The 21,310-nt window shown below is 41.5% G+C and overlaps 1 protein-coding gene across 1 annotated transcript in view; it reads left to right on the top strand.

Annotated features, from left to right (window-relative positions):
• Positions 1-21,310, top strand: part of GLIS1 (GLIS family zinc finger 1) — a 195,415-nt gene that overhangs the window by 160,578 nt on the left and 13,527 nt on the right. Inside the window, exons 5-7 of the mRNA XM_032191805.1 lie at positions 286-396; positions 3,594-3,726; positions 9,467-9,617. Coding sequence (XP_032047696.1) covers positions 286-396; positions 3,594-3,726; positions 9,467-9,617 — 395 coding nt within the window. The remainder of the gene's footprint in view (positions 1-285; positions 397-3,593; positions 3,727-9,466; positions 9,618-21,310) is intronic.

Here is a 21,310-nt window from a genome sequence, read left to right on the forward strand (position 1 = left end):
TTAATTCAGCTCAGTAATATATCCAGTGTGCAGGATTACAGATGTGTCAAATGCTCTCAGCACTTGTCTGGAGAGCAAAGTCAGAGCCATCGGCGCTGCTCCTCTGTTTGCGCTGTGTCAGGCGTTTGTACTCAGAGTTTGCAGATCTGGAAACGGCAAGCAGAGCAAGCAGCTCAGGCTTAATGCCGTGGTGCACAGAAATGGCTCTGTGTCCTTCAGGCTCTGTGTGCCAACTGCAGAGATGCACAGAAATATGAAATTTTTTCCCTTCCCTCACACCTACAGAAACCGTACGCCTGTCAGATTCCTGGCTGCTCCAAACGCTACACCGACCCCAGCTCGCTGCGCAAGCACGTGAAAGCTCATTCAGCCAAAGAACAACAGGTGCGTAAGAAGGTAAGACTCACCAGGCAAGAAGTGACGCATCTCCAGGTCTCCACAGTTTTTAAATTTAACTTTAGTTTATATATTTTCGAATCAGGGTTCCTCTGCAATACCGCTGCAAGAAAACTCAAATTGTGCTCATTTCCCTGTTGGATTTTGATCGTTATTGCTCACCAGCTCACTTCATAGTTCTGCACTTCCAAGGCCACCACCTGGTAGTTTCACTTTGTCCCACGCTTTCTGCCCAACCATTTCTTTCCTGTTCACAAGCCCAAATTTTGCAGTCATTCGCATGAAATGTTCACGCATTGAGTCTCTGCAAACAGCTAGTAAATACATGCTAGCAGATTATCTCAAATTCAAGTGAAACAAAGCCAGCATACTATGGAAACGTCAGAAAAGGAGTGCTTGTAATTGATCAGAATGAACCCCCCCACGCTTCTCCCACCACATCTGTGTTTTAAACACATTTACAAGTCATTCCAAACCCAGGCTGCTAGTTGTGTTTCACTAGTATTAGATTCAAATAAGCATTTTGGTTTCTACGGGCTGAATCCTGAACTCATTATTGAACGGGGAGGCTTATGGGCTCCAGCCCAGGATCAGAGACTTGTTTATTACGCATTTGTACACGCAGTTTGTAAACAGATGATTGGGACCCCACAGAGCCGGGCTGTGACAGAACAGACCATGAGCATATTTGCGGCCCAGGAGTGGCAGGGAATACACGGCTTAGCAAGCAATGACAATTAGCTCCAACAAGCAGCAGTGGTGTCCTCAGATCCAGTCAGATCTTTTATGTCGGTGGGCAGGGCTGGAAAGGACTGCCCAGGATTGCAGCCCAGCTTTGTTTTATAGGGTAATGTGGTTTCACTACAGCTCTCGCCTTGGAAGGTTCCTCAGAGTGTGCTGTGCACATGCCTCCCACACCAGAGGTTGCAAAGCACTTCTCAAGAATACCATAAGGGAACCTTTAGGTCCTACTTGACAGTAAGAGACAAAAAGCTGTAACCGTAATTAGCCACAGAAAGAGGTAGACTAGTGTCAAAATCTTTTGCAATAGCAAGATCTTTGCAACAGGAAGATTTGTTACATGGAATTCTCAGATGACCCCGGAAAGCAACCATGCTCTGTGTTCTGAGGGAGAGAACTGCCCACCTTTTTCCTTCCAGTGGTTGCTGATGTACTTCTTGGGGAAAGGAAGGAGGGAATTCTTTCCTAACAGCAGATATGGGTATTGTTTGTTCAGTTCTGACTACAGGACTTAATACAGGAACTCATTAACAACCTTTACGTCTGGACAAAGGAACAGTCCCCATTATTACACCCCAACAACTGATGAGGCCAATTGCCAGTTCTGCAGAGGAAGGCGGGGAAAATACCTAAATCCAAATTTTGCATTAAGGGGCAAAAAGTACTTCCTGGATAAGCAGGGGGAGGCCTTAAGCATAGAAGGAATACAGCAGGGCAAATGCTCTGCACACACATTGAAAACTCGGGCTACTTGGACATACCAGGACACCAAATATCCAGGGTTTCATATCTCATAATCTCCTAGCTTGAGGAGTTTTTCTGCATGTATATACACACCCTCCCGTAGACTTATCAAGTCTATCTTAAAATAATGTCAATTCCTTGCTTCCCACACCTTATTTGGTAGACCAAATCTAAATCTGCTCTCCTCCAGAGGTTAGAAATCATCTTTGGATTTCCTGTCTCATTTGCCCATGATAACTTTATGAATATTTGATCCTTTGTCTTTTTTCCTTTAACCTAAAAGGCATCTGAGAAAGCAGTAGATTGGAAGAGCATTTTGATCAGGCTCTCTTAACAGGGACCAAGCTGAATCTGATTCATAAAGAAATAATAAACAGATATTTCACTTAATCATATTACAGGAAAGAAAAAAAAAAAAAAAAACACAAAAAAAAAACCAAAAAAACACCACCCTTTCACAACTAAGTAAATCTCATTGCTATTGAAATAGTGATGGTCTACATTGGATTTCAGACATAGGATAAAAAGGGAAAATATTGTTCACACTCACTTGCTCAATTTTGGTTACTACTCTGGAAAGTCAGTTTCCTGTTGGCATCAGCTTCCTCGGAGTTCTGAGCAGCAATGATTTAGCCAAGGAAGAAAAATGCTCTGCCCGCATGTCTCAGTTGAGATATGCTACCAAAATGTGCCATCTCTGATACAAAAGAAAATGTCCTGTGCTGAGACTTACATCAAAGGAACCCTGAATATTACGAACATGGCTTAGATGACTGCAGCGGTAATATTTGGTTGTTCTGAACAGCTTTACAAGCACAAAATACGAGAAAGTTAGCTGTTAATTTAGTAGTAGTTTAAGTTTAATTGGCTGCAGATGCACTTTGTGATCCAAATGTTAGATGTTTATCTTGATCAAACAAATGGCTGTATAGCAGAATTCTGAATAGGTTTGCCTGGATCTTTTATTTAGAATAACCAAACCCAGGGGAGATTGGTATGCAAAACTGTAAACAGAGAGACAATAACTATTTATTAATGGCTATAGAATATGATGGCTGTGTGTGTAATGTGAGCACTATATTATGACAAAAGCTTGGCAACGTCAGCATGTTTGAAAGAGAATTAGAAATGCTTTTCTTTCTTAATTCTCCTCTCCTGCTGTTTTTAATATGATCGACATTGTGGTTTTCAAGAGTTTGCTTCAGACACTTTTGCCAGAGCTTTAATTTACTTGGAGAACAGCTGACATATTGGTGATACCTCGTACACATTACTGACAGCACATTATTCCACCAGTTCTAATCTGATAAGCACAAACACTTTTCTTTCCCTATCAAATGTCTTTCCAAGTGTCACAGTAACAACGTCATGCAATCCTTTTGCCACAGAACCCAAGAAATTATAGAAAGCCTGAAAATATGCAGTTAAACTACTATGGAAGGATTGAAGAAACCCAGGGTACATTATTGTCTGGAGCAAACTGCTCTCAATTTAAGATTAACACACTTAACTTGTGTGCTTAAGAAAACCCAAATTATGTCTAATTAGAAATACCAACTAATAGATATATCCTTAATTATACCAAGTTGCTAAGAATGTCATTTTGCTCCTTCCTTCTGTACATAATCTTTAAGCAAAGAGACATATGAATTTAATTAGACGTCATTTGGTTTACTTTGAAACAAAATGTTTGTTTTATCTTCCTCTTGTAGCTAAATTCATGTACTGATATCGAACAGGATGTACTAAGTGAATGCTTAGCTATACAACAGCTCCACACATCTTCACAACACATTTTGGATGGGAAATGTGGTCGATCTGTAGGTCATCACGATTTAATTACAGGTAAGAATATTTCTAATAAGTATCATGCTAATGTCAATACAATAACAGAAAAGCTTGTGGGTCTGATTTGCCACAATGGAAGAGGTTAGAAAAAAATACATAATAAAATAAAATGAAATAATTTTGTGAGTTCTTTGCTAAGATCATCAATAAAACATTTTAGCTTTGGGCCAAATTAATCTGTTTTAAATTGATTTAGTAGCTCAGTTCAATCTTTCCAGATAAATCCTAGCTTTTTCCTGTTGAGACTTAGAGAAAACCAAAGGTAAACTGGGATTAGAAAACAAGAATGCCAGATGCTCATTCACCTGCACCAAGGGATGAGCTGGTGCTCTTTATTACTGTATTTTGCTTTGTAAGAGTACTAAGTAACTAGAGTTACTTAGGGAAGAATTTCATCCTTTTTTTCTCACACCAGATGTTAAAAACAGCAGCAACAAAATCATCCTTTTTGACACCTCCTATTCCCCTTTCTAGTTTAAGTTGCACTAAAACGTTGGAATGTACCTGGTGAGCAGGATGGAGTAGGAAGGGAAATGACCCATCATTCCAGCAGCGCTCCCCTGGGAGTCTGCACTCCCGGTTTATATGTGGCTCCTCAAGAGGTGGCAGGAAGCTGGAGGGACTTGGGGGGATTACTTCAATGCTCTGGCTTTGTCATCTGCACTCCTGAGATGTGTGAGGGCAACACATGGCCTCTGCTCTCCACCCTTGGCAGTCCAGCCTCTCCCTTCCAGGCAGGACAGGAAAGCCCGGTGACATTGCCCTCAGGATGGGGTGTGGTTAATAACCTCAGGAATAGCCTCAGATTTCAAGTGGCCACAATAAAACAAGAAAAAAGTTACTGCTTACAGATAAATGGACCGGCCCTGACCTCACAGTGTCAGTTCTGAGAACCTCATCTGAAATTAAAGGTTTAGTCTGTCAATAATACTGGTTTTCTCCAATAATTTCTTTGCAGATTATATCAGTCTGTCACAGGGTTGTTGTAAAAAACTTAGTAAATCTTTCCCGATACTTCCATTGGGTCACCCTATAAGAGACCCCATCACATGCACAGTATGAAAAAGTGCTAGGGAAAATAAATCACTATTTTACAGTGAAACAGAGGTTACTTCATATTATGTGTGGTGTAATTCCATAGGCAAAACTGTTTCTCTATCATTATTTAGGGCAAATAAGCTAAAGTGCTGATCCTTACAGATTTAAAGCATAAGGACATTCCTGCTGCCACCTATAGTTTGCATGTTTGCTCTTTCACATAAGCAGAGATAATATTTCTGGACAAAGCAGCTGTAATACTGTATATAGGATATGTATGGATGAATACAGTATATGATGGTCTCTTAATGCCACTTGAAAATATGAAAGTGTTCATGGTTTAAGCTTTTTTCTTTTTTTTTTTTTTCCAAAGAAACCACATTATTAATGTGCAGAGCTCTGGGCTTTAGGGATCACTTGGATTCCTGGAGAGTTTCAGTTTTGTCTTTCTCCAAGTTAAAGCACATTTTAAATATGTCAGGGATGAAAGCCAATCATAGAAAAATGAAATATGTAAAAAACTCCCGTCCCTTGTGTCAAACTTCAAAGCAGGTTTGTGCTTAGGACTGAGTAAGACAGTGAGCAAAAGAATATTTTGCAGTCAGAGGAACCCATTGTTTGCTTAGATCTTCTTTTACCTTCCTTGTAAATTGCTTCATGGCTGCTCACATTCAAGTCCAGCTGTGCCCAAGGGCTTCTCTCGCTCTCCCAGCAAAGGAAGTTATCTCCATTCAGGTAACCCCATGCAGTCATCTTTTCTGGGCCTGCCCATTTTGTTATTTTTTTTTTTTTCTGGTCTCTCCTGGCATAAAGCTGAAAAAAAAAAAAGGCTGCTAGTCACAGATGCTCAAAGTACCATTTTGGCAACAGATGTTAAGGTTAAAGGCCAACCCATTTAAATTATTGATTGATGACACATATTTACAAGCTGAGGTGGTCAATGCATGAAGAGGCCCAAGATGCACAGCCCTGAACTGGGTTGGGCTTGCAGAAGCAGTCATTTGTAACAGCTCCAAAGGCTTCTGTGCGACTTCAGGTACTAAGAATATAGTACCTGCTGTAAAAAAGGGAAAAGAAGCTGGAAAAGAAGAGGAATTTTTGGAACTATTGAAAATGATACTGAGTGAGGCTGGAATAGCAACTGCTCTTCCTCCTTGACTTCTTCCATTGTAGAGGCACCTGGTTTCTCAGGCAGAGGGAGTCCCTGGAGCAAAGGAAATGCAGCATTTCTCTGCTGTCAAATGACTCTTCCTTACTGTTAGGGATTGGCAGTGGGCAGGACTTGTCCACCCTCGTGTCAGCAGATACCTCTTTCTTTCCAGAACAAGGCAGTTCGCTCTCTTTCCTGATAAACTGCCACTGCCATTATTTCCTTCTAAAAGTGCTGTTGTTGCTGGGCTTCACACCCAGTCATGGGATCCGGGTGACAGCAGCAACTCCAAATTTTGAGTGTTTTAATTCTGTAAATACACACATTGAAATTTTGACAGCCAAAATGAGTTCCAGTAGCAGACTAAATGGCTCATGGCCTGCGTAGAGCCTAGCGCGGTACGCCCGGCACAGTGCCCACGAGCAGTGAAAGGTCTGTTCCTCTGAAGGAAGTGAAGTTAATATTCTGTTGGAGTGCCCTTGTTTTGAACTTAATATTAAATAAGTTCAATTTGGCTCTTAGTGACTCAAGAGAAATGAATGTCTCACTGCAGACTCACATGGAATCCCATAGTAAACCCCGTCTTCCATTGCTTGTGCCACATGGCCTTGGAAATACTCCTAATTACAGGCAGACACCCCCTGCAAGCAAAGTGAGCAAACAATAGGGGCAATGCTTGGCCTACGTTGGCTCATCTTTTGGCTTTCTCACTACCCAGAAGCTTCAGGGGCGGACGCGGCCCGCTCCAAGCGGAAGGCTGTGCAGTCTCAGAGCTTCATCGCCAGGCCCAGGAGCACACGGCCCCGTGCCTGGTGCCAGAGCAGCCTCGCAGCTCCCTTTTTGCTCTCCCTGGCCCAGCGTTGTGCAGATCGGGGCTCTGGGCCTAGTCTCATTTCCTTAGGAAGTGAGACTTACGTAATCGTTGTGCTCGCCGCTGTCCACATGTGTCAGTCCCCTTCCCCACAGTTTTATTTTTTTAATCCGTTAGCCAAGCTCAACCACATTTGACAAACGCCCCAGAGATAATTGCGTTCTGATGAGTCTCATGAATCCTGGCAGCTGGATACCAGAGAGTGGCACCCAAAACGAGCGTTCCCCCCCGCGGGAGCAGCAGGCAGGGCTCAGCTGGGCCACATGCTGCTTGGCAGCCGCCAGCGCACGTGCGGCGCCACATTTGTCAAAGCGTCACAGAGGAGATGGGGACAGCTGGCTTCATCCCGACGTGCTTCGGCTGAGGTTGCGGTGGGCTGCCGAGCGAGCGGTGCTGCGGGGCCGGGCTGTCAGTGCGAGGGCAGCCAGCGGCCTCTGGGGTGAGGCAGCACACGCTGCGGTGTGGCAGGAGGGCCGGGGGGACCCGAGGACAAGAGATGCCGCGTGTCCAACCCAGCAGGAGCGAAGGCGTTGTGGTGAATAAAGATGCAGGAAAAAGAAAGCTCACTGGTGAACTAACCCCACAAACCTCAGCACACATGCTCCAAGCGGGGTGCTTTTCCAGAGGAGGTGTAATCTGTAAGTGAAAACACGGATTAATTCAGGGTAGATGGAAGGAGCCCTGCTTCAATGGGAGAGGAGCTCCAAGCCCAGTGTGGGCAGTGGGTGTCTGCCCACGTTGTTCCACAGCTGGGTAAATTCCTCTGTGTACTGGTCCTGGCAAAGTGTGACAGAAAGGGAGAGCGGCAGCAATTGTGGTTTCATTTTCTTTTCTGATGGGGTGGGTTTGAGTGCATGGGATTGTGCAGGACACAGCTCTCAGACATAAGGATGTGTGGGGTGTTTTTATTAACTTTTTTTTGCCTCTCTAGAGGGGCGTGCTGGCTGTGATTTTCTTGTTGTAAAGGTAATACCTGAGCAGTAGCTGAGAATCAGGTACTGTGGCACTCTGTCTTCATCCACCCCAAGCAAAGAACTGAAACCATCCATGGTAACTGGGGCAGTAAGGAAGAGCCCAGGGGAGACCTCTGAAACATTCATGAACTGTTCAGGGGTGGGACTGTAAGACAAAAAAAAAGTATGTGTTTACTGGCTGCTGCACTATTAGAACTCTCTTCTGTGAGTTTTTTAACTTTTTTGGGGTGAGCTATCACCAAGGGGCCGTTAAGGCTATCTCAGTCAGATAGAGAGCACAAACCTCCCTTCCTAGATTCAGCAGTTTCCTCCAGGCTGTGCTGCCAGTATACCTGAACTGCATGTGGAAATACAGCTCAAGTGTGAAATGACACAGCACAAAGTCGAATGGGTGTTTGGCTCATCTGCCAAGCCTGAGAACAAATGTGTGAACAAGAAGGATCTGTGGGAAGTGGAATCGATTATATCGTAAAATAGGCTGAAGTAACAGCATTCTCACAGTGTAGCATCCTAGCTACTGGCTTACTGTTATCAGAAGAGGCTTTGACAAATAAATCCTTGCATCACCTGGGAACATCTGACTTCTTAAAACCCCTTCTGTCTGGCTTTCAGTGCAGAAAGCAAGTTGTTTTCACTGGCTGGTTGACAAATGTTCTGTCTAGCAGGAGACAGAGATGATGTGGTTCATTTTCGTTCTTTTAGATCTGTCAACAGCCGAGGACTCATTGTTCATGAGAGGTTTTTGACTCATCTGAAGTCCCTGACAAAGGTGGCTGGAATCTTGCCCTAGTGGTTCTAACTCTTCAGTCACAAAGAAACAGATGCTGACATTCAGCCGCTGCTTACCCACCCGGAGGGCTGTCACACATTCCGCCTGGCCTCAGCTTTTCCTGTTGCTTTCTGCCCGTTACATGTCCCTCAGAGGGTTTGGGACGAGAGCCATCCCGAACCCTGCCAGTGGTGTGGGACACGGCAAAGCACGGCTGACACGCAGCTCCCTTTTCCTCGGTGTGTAACTCTCTCACACTGAGCAGGACTGGAAAGGTGGACACTGCAGAAAGAAAGAAGGCACAGAAACTAGCCCTCAGAGGATGTGTGGGGACTGCTGGGCTGTAGCTGGGCACTGGGAGCTGGCAAACCTCATCCGCCCCCCACAACTTTCACAGTACAATGTCAGTGGCTGCCCTAGTCCACGTCTGTGTACATGCCTCGGTGGGCCAAAACTCTGGGAGCTGTATTGTAGGTAAACGCAGAAGGCAGAGAAGCAGAGAAAAGAAGACCAGGCTTTGCCAAGAACTGCACTTAGAGGAGCCAGGCCTTTTTCCCCCCTGCCGTAGGGTGGCATGAGCAAACAGCATCTAGAACACCGAAGTACAGCGAAGGCAGGGTGAGAGTCCTGCCAGGTCCCACAGGCTGCTGGGGGGAGTGCGTCCACATCTCCAGTCACAGGACCATCCGAGAGTGTTGGAGGGGAGACACACACGTGTCAAAATGACCTGATAAAGCATGAGTGCCATGGAAAACTCAAGTATTCACTACCATGCTGCGTGTCTGGGTAGGCGACTGCCCCAACAGAGGTGTGCTGCCCCGTGTGTGTGTCGGGGTGAGCTGGGGGACAGGGAAGGAGTTGGAAACTATCATGTCACTTGGATTCTCCTTTCCTTGCTTATTTTACATTGCAAAATGATGTTTGTTTGTTCACAGGCATGTACAGTGGTTCCAGTGCTAACCATAATGGTCCCTCACCAGGTGTATTGCCACCTCCTCACGACATCCCTTCAAGGCACCATCCTCTTGATTCCACCCTCTCCAGTCCACATCACCACCAGTCACCGCTGGAAAGTGCCAGGGAAGGGTATGTGTGCGAAACATGCTTGGCCTCTGTCAGGCATGATAGTGAACCATTAATTGTTTATCTTGGTTTGCATGAATGCTGTTTGAATGAAAAACACTGACTCAAACTAAGCAATTCTGTTTGTTTTAGAATTATAGAGTAATTTAATTTGGAAGGGACTTCAAAAGTTCACCTCATCCATCCACTGCGCAAAGCAGGGCAAACTTTGACATTTCTAAAAATTTGACATTACAGCCATATCTTTGTCTTCCATGAAATACACTGGGATTTTGTTTTTCTCCACAGAGTGCAATTGTATTTAATTTTTTAAATTCTTCCTCAATGACTTCTTGTAGATTTGGATAAGTGCGGAGAACTTTTCTTAGCTAAGATGAAAAAATTCTCAAAGGGTAAAATCCAAACTATGACTCACTCGGGAATAAGGCAGTGTTTGCCTTTATAAGACTTAGTTTGTGTCAGAATGGCAAGTTTTCTCACTTCCTTGCTCTCTGTTGAGATTTTGGTAATGCATTTTTCAGCTGTAAGCATTAACCAGTAAGATCCTAATCAGGGAAGGGGATATTATCACAATGATTGCAGAGATTGCGTTGCTACAGTACAGATTGTATTGCATCGCTACCTTATGTGATATTCCTATTTTACCATTTCTTCAAGGCTCTCAAAGCATCTCAACAGCAAAGAATCTCTGTAAGCCACAAAATTCAACTCATCTTTCTGCTACACTCATGGTGCCTTCACTCATGTAAATCACACATCAAACTTGGATTTTTTTTCTTCCCAGTGCTTTGGACAGGGAGGGTACTCTGATTTTGCTTTACTGATGGGAACTTGAGATAAAGGGAGATGAAGAAACTTTTTACCTAATAATACGTTGGGGTTCTTCAGCAAGGCCAGCGAGTGAATGTAGATTTTTTCTATCTTTGTCAGTGACTGACCCATCCCTTCTTTTATATGGGGAAAGAAAAGCCCAGGAAGTTTTAATTGTACTCTTTAAGCAACAGATAGAAGGTGGGGTGCATGGAAAGAGCACAACAAGGAAAATTACACCTGGAATAGTTGAAGAACTGTCTGACTGAGGAAGTTCATTTAGGAACAAGCTGCTGTCTTTTTTTTTTTTTTTTTTTTCTGAATTGGGGAATGAATGCTGTAGCAAGCTTAGCTTCTATACCCTGTTCCTCCCTCAGCCCCCTCTTCTGACCCATGCCAGGAACAAGTGCCTCCCCACCATACAATGCATATCTGCCCATCATACGAGTAGACTTTGCCCCTAATTACTGAAAAGCTTACATAAGATGTCTGCGTCCAAACCCTCTCCCTCCCTGCCCTGCCCCCCACATTCCTCACCTTTTATTTCCCGTTGACAGACTCATGCCCATGGCAGAGACATGACCAACAGGAGGCACTGGGCAGGAGGATTTAGGTGGAAGTTGCAGCAGGTCAATGTGAGGTTTTCTGTAGCAGAGAAGGCAGTGAGTGCAAACAGGAGGAATGGAGATGAGAGTCAAAAATGAAGGTAATCCGCAAGCTACTCTTTCCCTGCAGCATGGGACTAGTTGAGCCCAGGGGAGCAGGATGCTTTCCTCCATGCTCCCCAGTGCATTGCCCAGCTGTTTCTTCCTTGATTTGGTTCTAGGGTAGGCTTCCTAGGGTAGGCAAAAAGTCCAACCGAGAACTAAACGGCCTAAGGGTACACTATAGAAGGGACTTAACAGGTGGTCAGTAAGGTAGATTTGTTTCAAAAGCACTTCACGTCTTGGTACTGTTAATAAAAAACAAAAGCAAAGAGCTGACCAGAATGGGGGCAGCAGTCAACTCGCCAGTTTGAGGGGTTGGAAGGTCCCAGATAAATTCTCCGTCCTGCCCCTTGTGTCTCCCCACCAGAGTACAGCACTTCTCTTCAGCACTCACTGTGCTGAGTGAGCTGAGCTCCTCACCGGCTCCTTCTCCAGACGTTTTGATCATTTGCTTAGGCCAAAGCTTACATCAGAATGGTCACTGCTGTTTTCAGTTCTAGTGGAATTAGGATTCTTCCTCAGAGGAGATGACAGTGCTGATGCATTATCTCAGTGCTTACATACTTAAGCAATGCAAAGTCTTTGTGGAAACACCATAGTTAATATCCTATGACAAAATGTAAGTCTGGGATGATAATGGATTTCTAACCATGAACCAAACATCAGGAAATAGAAAAGGGAATGTATTTTTAATGGTTATTTTAAAACAGGCTATCTAGTTTCATGACATAATGACTTGGAATTTTTCAGGATCTCAAATACCATTTTCTAAACTCAAATAATCCACATTCAGTATTGTCACACCCAACCCCAGATCTTCTTTCTGTATTTTATCTGTTTATACTTACACAATTAAGGACTGCTGAAATAAAGCCCATCCATGGCATTTTAACTGCAAATACAGAAAGCTTAGTGTGAAGTAACAGCCTTTGAATTTCATTTAGCACAGTTTTGTGTAAAGCATCCGTTCATTTAACTAAGAAAAATCACTTAATGATCTAATACCTGGAGCCACTGAATTCTAGACCTGTTACCCCTTTCCCAGTTTGCAGCAGCATGCCATTACTCATACAAAATACACGTGGTTTACAATAGGAAAGAAACACCTAACACTACCTTTCTTCATGTGAACTGCTCTAGCTGGCTGGCAAACATACAATGTTTTGCCTCATTTGTCAGCTGTCTCAGCATTCACGTTTAAGTAAATGCAAAGAATTTCTATACTGTGAATCTGTACGATGACAAGACTGGATTGCATAGTTTAAGTCTGTGGAATGAACTAAGTGATTATTATCAAGAAATCTAATTACTGAGTCATCAAATATGCAAGATGCCAAAAACTACATGAGGCAGAGTACAAATAGTCTACTCAAATTCGACAGAAGATTCAGAATTTGATTTAAAGGCTTTTTTTTTTTTTTTTTTTTTAATAAAAAAAAGCCCTATGCCATACCATCCTTTGCCAAAGTCAATACCAAGTGCAGCAGTCAATTTTCCCAAATGGTTTACTAGGACATTTAAACAGTTTGACAAAATTATCTAATTCACTTGAAAATGTTCTAACAAAATCTGACTTCATTACCAAATGTATTTATACTGGCATTATACAATATGGAGAACATTTTTTCAAATTCTGGTATGAAATATACGCTAGACCAAATAATTTACTTTAACTTATATTGATATTAATTAAACTAAAACTGTGTGACTGAGAAATACTTTAGCATCCAGAAAGAGGGCTTGTCATGATTAGAGTTTAAATATATATTTATTTTTTACTTCAGGTAGCAAAATGTTATTTTAGCATTTCTTGCAGCATATGCTATATATAATGTCTAATTTGGTTTCATTTTGTCCATTGCAAAAGTAGTCCATTTTGATTTGTAGCAGTATGAAGATGGAAGCACAACTTTTAGTATTAAATCTTAGGTGGATGTTGCACTTGGCTTTCTCTCTGCTATTTTTTATGCTGGTATTATCTAAGTCATCTAAAAATGTACTTAGTTGTATTTGTAGACCAGTTCCCTAAGTTCCAGTTTAAAATGTTTAGTGTGATAAATTATTGGTTTAAATGAAACTGATCTGACTAAAGTTAAATGAGTTTAAGTGGTGGCACAAAGTAAGGGATTTGCACCAATTCAGCTTAATGACCGAACAAGGTCACTTTGTAGGATCTGAACACAGTCCCTCTATAAGTGACTGTGAGGCCCTCGCTCACTCGTGCCGCTCATAACAAACAGCACTTATGTTCTCAGAAGAAGCTGGGGGGACTGACAAATAGTAACTTCACCAAGAAGGTGATGTGTCTCCAAGGGAAAGGAAAGCAAAACTATTTTTTATATCCTCCTGTGGCAATTTAGTTCATTTCTGCTCTGTAAACACAACAGTCAATGAAGAACTAGTGAGATTAAGACATCTGTGGTGTCCATAGGTGATGATTAATGAGAACTCTGAATCCAGTCTTATAATTATGGTGAGTCTTTAATATCGAGGATTAAGTCATCAGGGTTAGAGGAAAGGGTTTATAGAACTCTCTTTTGCCCAGGCTTCTCACCAGCTAACTGCAACCAGTTCAAACCATGCTTCAGACCTCCCTGAAGAGACACTTACCCATACAAAATCACAAGAAACAGGACTTAAGAGCAATCAAATGAAAAGAGACATTTTAATCAGGCTGCTTAAACATCAGATTTTTTGTTTGCTTGCTTGTTAGCACCTGTTAATTCAAATACCACAGAAATACTTCGCTGTAAAGAGATCTCTGTTAAAGGTTTAGTCCTTCATTTCTCTCTACTTCAAGTAAAACAAGGTACACAGAGCCTCCCTTTTTGCTCAACAAGGGAACACCAGATTTGAAATTCCTGATATTTTTAAGGTTGAATAAAATGCGCAGGATAAAATCCTGTGTGTTAGTTTTTTGTTTGTATTACTGCCATGTTATACTTAATAAGAAAGGTGTAAGCCAGATCTTGCATTGCTAGAATCTTTGTAGGAAACAAACTTTTACTCTCAAGAAGTACTCTGGAGAACTAAATACCTACACAGTTTTAAAACAGTTCCTAGGACCAAGGAGATGCATCATTCATTCATTGTGAATTCCACTGGAGAATACTCTTCATTTATAATAGAATACACAAGTCAGTGTTTTAGACTTTCTTTCAAAAGCACTAAAACCAATAACAAGAAACAGATATCCCTGACAGCTGAAAACATTTTCAATGGAGGAAGCCAAGAACCCATCATAATTTATCTCAGTGTTATGGACCTGAGCACGCAAAAGGGGCATCAGTACATCTGTACAAAGAAAGAACAATGTACAGGTGCGGAGCTGAGGTTCATGTAACAAAGAAAATCAGTAATTAAAAGCATCTGGTTGCAAATCCCAAGTCATTTATCTCATTGTAGAAAATGTGATCAGAATTCATTTATAATCATGTCCAGATAGGCTTATACAGTTTTTTCCCCCCGTAAAGCAAAATTAGCATTAGTTTAGGCTTACTTCAATGATACGCAGTTAAGAATAACTTAGTGTCTGATCATGGGGTAAAATACTGTTTGGCCATCAGCAGAAATAGATGGACGTGTATTTCATGTATGTTTCTAATAGAGCTGGATTGCCACTCATTAGAAAGCCTAAAAAAAGGGAGTGCTATGATCACAGCGTCACAGAGTGGCTGAGGCCAGAAGGGACCTCTGGGTCCTCTGGTCCAACCCCTGCTCAAGCAGGGCCACCCAGAGCAGGGACCCAGGCCCACATCCAGGCAGCTTTCGGAAGATCTCCAAAGAGATCTTCTTGCTCCATCACCCTCACAGCACAGCAGAGCTGCCTGGTGGTCAGACAGCACCTCTTGGGTTCCAGTTTGTGCCCATTGCCCTTGTCCTGGCACTGGGCACCACTGAGAAGAGCCCTGTGCCGTCTTGTTGCACCCTCCCTTCAGGCACTCGTAGGCATTGATAAGACCCCCTCTTGGTGACTGCCCAGAAGAGACACTGTAAGCAAAACTAGCTTAGAGTAAAATAGAGACAGGCACAGGAGAAGGAGGGAGTTTAAAAGAGTTGACCAGAGTAAATCAAGAAGCATTTAAAATGGATTCAACCACAGCTCTTCTGCGTTATGTTAATGATCTAAGCCATTACTGGTTTTATCTGTAGGTAAATTAGTTTCTCTTTCATTTTGTTTTGTTGTCTAAGCAGAACTTCTGCAGTTAGACATAAGCTATATACACTAAGCATAATAATTTGTCATGATACAACAACTTGTTATCTTAACATCTCCCCCTATTAGTGCCTTTTTGGCTGTAAACCTGAGGAAAGCAGGTGTCAGCTACTTGTGAAGAATCTACCTACACCTAGAAGCATCTTGCTGCACACTTGCCAGAGAAAAATGTCCTTAAATGACTAAAATAAGACAGATCAGTCAAGCGTGCAGTACGTCAGATAACATAGTGTAGACAATACCTGCGTTTGATTGCATGTCTTTGTAATTGACTTCCTGGCAATCACTTGAACCTAAAGCAGTGTTCTTTATCTAAATCTGTTTTGATATTTCTTTGAGCACATTAAAAATGATTTTTTATTTTATTTTTTCTACTTTGGTAACGTTGTCCTGCTAGATTGTTAGAAAGAATAAGATTTCCAAGTTCAGTTACATATAGTGCCTTCCACTGTAGTGATTCATCAGCTTCTTTTCAATGAAAATTATGAATGAATGAATCCTTAAAAATAAAAATGTATTTTATTTTGGCATAGTTCCTATCATGATTACCACGATTAAACTGCTCTGCAGATATTGCATATCAAGTAAGAGCAATTGTAGAGATATTAATTTCACATAGAAAAGCCCAGGTTTATGTACGTGAGTCCTTTTGTGTAGGTAGTGAAATGAGTTACAAAACAGTGAGTTATGTTTTATGCCCAACTATGAGACTTGTGTGTATTTGTTAGAACAGATAGCGAGTGTTTCAGTAACTGTACCTGAATACAAGGTCCTTGCAGAAAGCTTTTGAGTGTACCAGGAAAGGACTCCTCTGGTTCCTGTGTAATTTTCATCCAGAAGCTGTTTGCGTATCACTGTTGATTGGTAACATTATTCTAAAGCAATTAAATGACCTAAGACTCTCAAGTCCTATTAAAAGCTTCTTTGGATCGTGTTCTCCATGATGCTTGTGAAACCCCTCTAAGTGTGCTCGTGCACTCACTTGTTGACACTGCTCAGTGAAGATGCAGCACTGGATTAAAGCGATCCAATGCAGTATTCTGAATTAAGAAGAGTAGTTTGTACTTATCTAGAAGCTAGGAAAAGGCTGACTTTTCCTTAGTACTGCTTTAAAGGTGCTACACATGGGGGTATGTCACACGCTGCACTAGTAGCAGAGGCAGGAATAGAGTCCAAAGCTCTGAGCAGCAGGCACCTCCTCAAGCCAGCCACAACCAGAGCAAGCAAACAGAAAAAAATAAACAAAAATACTCTGTCGTATCTTGCAGTCATAGAGCAGAGACTGAGTATCAGACAGCCCAATTACTTGTTTGCTTGGTGTTTATAGAAAAGGATAATAAAATGCAATGATGCCCAGCAAGGTGCTCTTCAATGAAGGATTTATAAGATATCAGGGAGAGGGGGGAAGAGAAGAAAGGAAGAAAGAAAGAGAGAAAGAAAAGATTCCTTGCATTCCAGAAACCTAGCCAGAGGCACCTGGCAGTGATTAGTGCAAAGGTTCACCAAACTTCAGATAGAGTCTGTCTTTAAAAAAAAATAGAGGAAAAAAAAAAGGGAATGGTATAACTGTTTCCTGAGCATGTGCTGACAGAAATTCCCGTAGGGCAAGACCCAGAACAGAAACACGTGGCAAGAGATTGGGCGCTATCCAGAGACCAGATTAGCAGAGCTTTACACATCATTTTTAATATTATGGGAAGAGATGAAAATCAGTGTTAACTTTTTTTTTCTTTTTTTATTAAAAAAAATAATCCCCTGGTCCTGGAGCTCAATTGGACTTTCTCACAATATAAGTAACTGTAAGGCTAGGGGGAGTGAATTTATGAATGAAAGGGATGAAAGGGTTGGCGTGCTGGATTTTATGGTAGAACCTGGTTTCATGGAAACACCTCAGGTTTTGCAACTAACTGCAATGCTTTGCAAGTCACTTACGCTAAATCATGGAACTTCTTCACTTTGTGCTTCTCACATTGGTGCTTATTATATACTTTTCTTCATTGTAACATGAGTTAAAAATAATTCTTAAAGTCTATATTGTGTTATGTGTCAATATGGTATACATGAGAACTTTATTACGTTATGGCCCAAAATCTATGAAAACTTACTTGAGATAAAGGACAGATGTTTTTCAGTCTGGATTTGGTCCTGTTTCCACTGAAGTCATTGGGACATGGGTTGAGGTTCTTCATCTAGCTTAGGAATCTGCCAATCAAACCATCACATCATAAAAAGGAAAAAAGAAAAAAAAAAAGAAATGACAGTTTTCATATTGGAAACATCCCTATCTCAGATATTTCTCTTTTGTGGTTACATTTCATTCTCAATTATTACTGAAGAATCTTAGTTTGAATTTATTTTCATTATTTTTCAATTTTCAATTTCAGTATTTGCCATATAAATGTACTGTGTGTGGCTTTTGGCAGTCAAGGCATGATGAACTAGATGATGAAAAAACTCCTCTTAAAACTGCTCTAAATCTGGCTTTACAATTTGCTACTCTGTTAATTTGTCCAGGAACAGCTATTGAACAGAGTGGCTAAAGCAAAGTATAAAACTACTTCTAACTCCAACTAAGTACTATGGATGGATACAGAAACCGTACATTACCATCTTGACAGAAAAATCACTGTCAATATGTATTTATTTTTGGTTCTGTATTTTACGAGAATATTTAAACAAAACATTTGGTGTGAATTGTGAAAATGCACAAATTCTTACGCCCTGCCACCTACTTGGGGAAACCAACCCAGGAAGCAGGATAAGTGATTCTGAAGTGAGATAATGGCACTTTTAGCCTCTTAGGTGAGATTGAGGTCTTGTGGAGATCATTGCTAACTCATAGTTTCTTCACACGTCTGTCTTACAATTTAATCTTAATTTTCACAATCAAAAATATGTATGTAACATGAAAATACAATTACAAGAAAATTACATGAAAGTCTTATTGGGATTTCTGTTTGAGATCCTTAAAGGTTCTGTTTGAGATTCTTGAAATTCTCACTTTATAAAATGAGAGAAAACAGAGAAGTATCTTCTGTGGTTTGACATTTAATTAAAAAAAAATTCTTCTGTTAAGATCCAGATTTCTGTGAGTTTCTACTAGCATGAGTGGCTTTGCAGTACCTGGCTCTTTATCTGTGTCTAACACGTGGTGTAACAGCTCTTCATGGGTAGTATCCCATCTGTCTTCAAGAGCTTACCTTAGGAGGGGCCATGAACCAGGTATTTTACAACTGTGTTTAGTTTAGCATGGTGCAGCAATGTGTGCAGTATCACAGACAAAGTATGTCATCAACTTAGGATCAGTTCTTCCAGTAGTGTTCTGTCAGTTGCATGGATGATGGAATTACAAAAACATGATTTTTCTGATTAGTCCTTTTACTAAATTGTTTAGTGATGCATCCTCAGAAGAAGAGTGCATTAGCTTTGCAATTCCACCTGAAATCAGAAGTCCCTCAAGACCAGTATTATGTCTTCAGCGCCATCCTACACATGGTGCTTCAAAGGGAATTTGAAAAAACCCACAATACCTGGTCAATCATATGAAGTTGTGTGATGAGTGAAGAGTGAGAATTCCTCTCTGACTTGTTGGGCGATCAGTTTACATCCTGAAGCACCAGATTTGATTACCCCTTGCCTAGCATGGAAATGTTGGTTTTGGCCATTAAATTATTCAGTCCCTTTAAAAGGAAAAACCTAGCTAGACTGTTTGAGTCTGTGACTTCCTGTGGCTATGAGTGCCACAGGCCATGGCATGCTGTGTGAGCAAAATGTTCCTTTTGTTCTAAACTGACCTGCCTCTCCCTGTGGTGAAAGCCCTGTTTCTCCTTTATCTTGGGCAGGGTGGAGAGGAGGCTGGCTCCTCCACTGCACCACTGTAACCTGAAAACTACCTTTTAAGTTCTCTTCTTTTGCTGCCACTCTTCTAGTTTTGGCAGTTTTCCTTTGTGAGAAATCTGTGCCTTACTATTCTAGTGCATCTTTGGCTGTTTTTATCTCTTACAATGATGTAATATATCAAAACTGAATACAGCTCTTCTGGTTTTATTATTATGTAATATACAGTCATTAATAAGTTGATTATTCCTGCATCCAACTGCGTGGTTCCCTTTCTGTTATTATCACTGCACAACAAAGTTGCATGTTACTCCTACAAAAAAAATATTATTCCCAAAAGATAGGTTCAAAACTAGTCAACACATACAAGGAGCATAGACTCTTTTGCCAAATACTCTAATTTCTCCAAATTTGGTCTCCTCTTGCATCCTGTTTTCCACATTCTCAGTATACTCAGATCTGGTCTGAGCTTCTTGCAAGTGCCGCTCTGGGTAGCTTATCAAGGAAAAGGATTTTCAGTGAATGGTCACCAGTTCTCCCCCGCTGTCTTCAGGTGACCAGTAAGCATTCTCCTTAGCACTTCCCTTCAGACACACCCCAGCAGGATGCCACACGAGCCTCCTGGTCCATGCAGTTACAATCGTTTGTAATTGTTAAGCGGCAGCACCTTGGTTTGAGATATACACAGCACTACAGATGCAGTTTTGATACCATGGGGACCCAAAAGAGTTATGGAAGAACTGGAGGTAAGGAAGTAAATTCAGGGTTTAGACAGCTGATCCTCCAGTTAGGGTGTTTACCAAATAAAACAAGGCTTGAGTTGTATATTAGGTAAAGATGCTGCTTCCAGGTTAGGGGGATTTCTGGGCACAGAGCAGCAGTGATGGCTGCCATATAGAAACCTACCCAGACAGCACCAAAAATACAGCAGAGATTTCCAGCCTACAGACTCCTGAGAATCCACAAGCTGTTCCTAAGAGATCCAAAAGAGTCTGAGAAGCACCTACTATTACTTGGTGCCAAAGTCACCAAAAGTCTTCAGGTGAAAAAGCCTTCCTACCTGCTCCATGTATTACATTCAACAGTGTTTTGTTTTGTTTTGTTTTGTTTTCCTTCATATAAGGGTCATATGGTTTCTGATATGGAGTAATAAAAGCTTTGCAGTTTGTTAATTTGTTATTTGAGATAATGAAAACATCTAATCATCAGGCATCCTTATAAGACAGGGTACACTGTATCAGCAGAGCAAGCAGCCTGTAAGAACTGCTCATCCTTAGCTTTGTCAACATCAGGGAGATAGGAAAAAGATGTATTCTCTTGAACAGAAAGATTCAGAATAGTCAGGAGCCCTCAAATTTAATGAATTAAAGAAGGATTTTTCTGCGTGTATGTGAGAGGTAGGGATATTCATATATATACAAGTATATATTTATATTTCTGTGCTATACGTAGGCACAGATATATATTAAAAAGCCCCAAAAGGACCTGCAAACTTACTGAATTATGCAAGTTACAATTAAAATAAAATATACAGCATATATTTGTTATTAATATCCAAACCAAAGCAAATTGTGGTTGTAGTACAGTATTAACAGGAAATGTACAGGCTATTAGTTATTGAAACATATGCCTGTGCTACTGCCTGGGAATTTTTAATGTAACCAGCTGAGTTTCAGCTTTAAGTAGTTTGCCATTTCTTCTTCCATACAGAAGGCAGCTCCTTTTAAGCTCTTTTCTGCTGCTAATGCATTATATATTTAATTTGTATCAGGAATGATTCCCCCTATCCTTTAACAGCCTGAGTGTCACAGCAACCTGAGCAGCAGGCAAATATTCAGGGCAGAATTAAACACAGGGCGCTGGCAATGGGACAATTATTTGATGAAGAACTCTCCTTGAGAGTGCCAGGGCACATGTGCATGCACACACACACAGTCGTATTTTCGGGGCCAGCCTGAGCTGTAGGCATTGTGATGACTATTTTAAGGAGACAATCCCCATGATGGCCACTTGTGCTAATACAGTCTGATTTTTCTGCTGAGCAAAGCTCTTTCCTAGCTACAAACTGCGCCCCAACGTATGGGAAACGTGAAATTCCCTGTGTGGGAGAGCCTGAGCAGAGCAGA

This window comes from Aythya fuligula, chromosome 8 (genome assembly GCF_009819795.1).
Source record: "Aythya fuligula isolate bAytFul2 chromosome 8, bAytFul2.pri, whole genome shotgun sequence".
NCBI lineage: Eukaryota > Metazoa > Chordata > Aves > Anseriformes > Anatidae > Aythya > Aythya fuligula.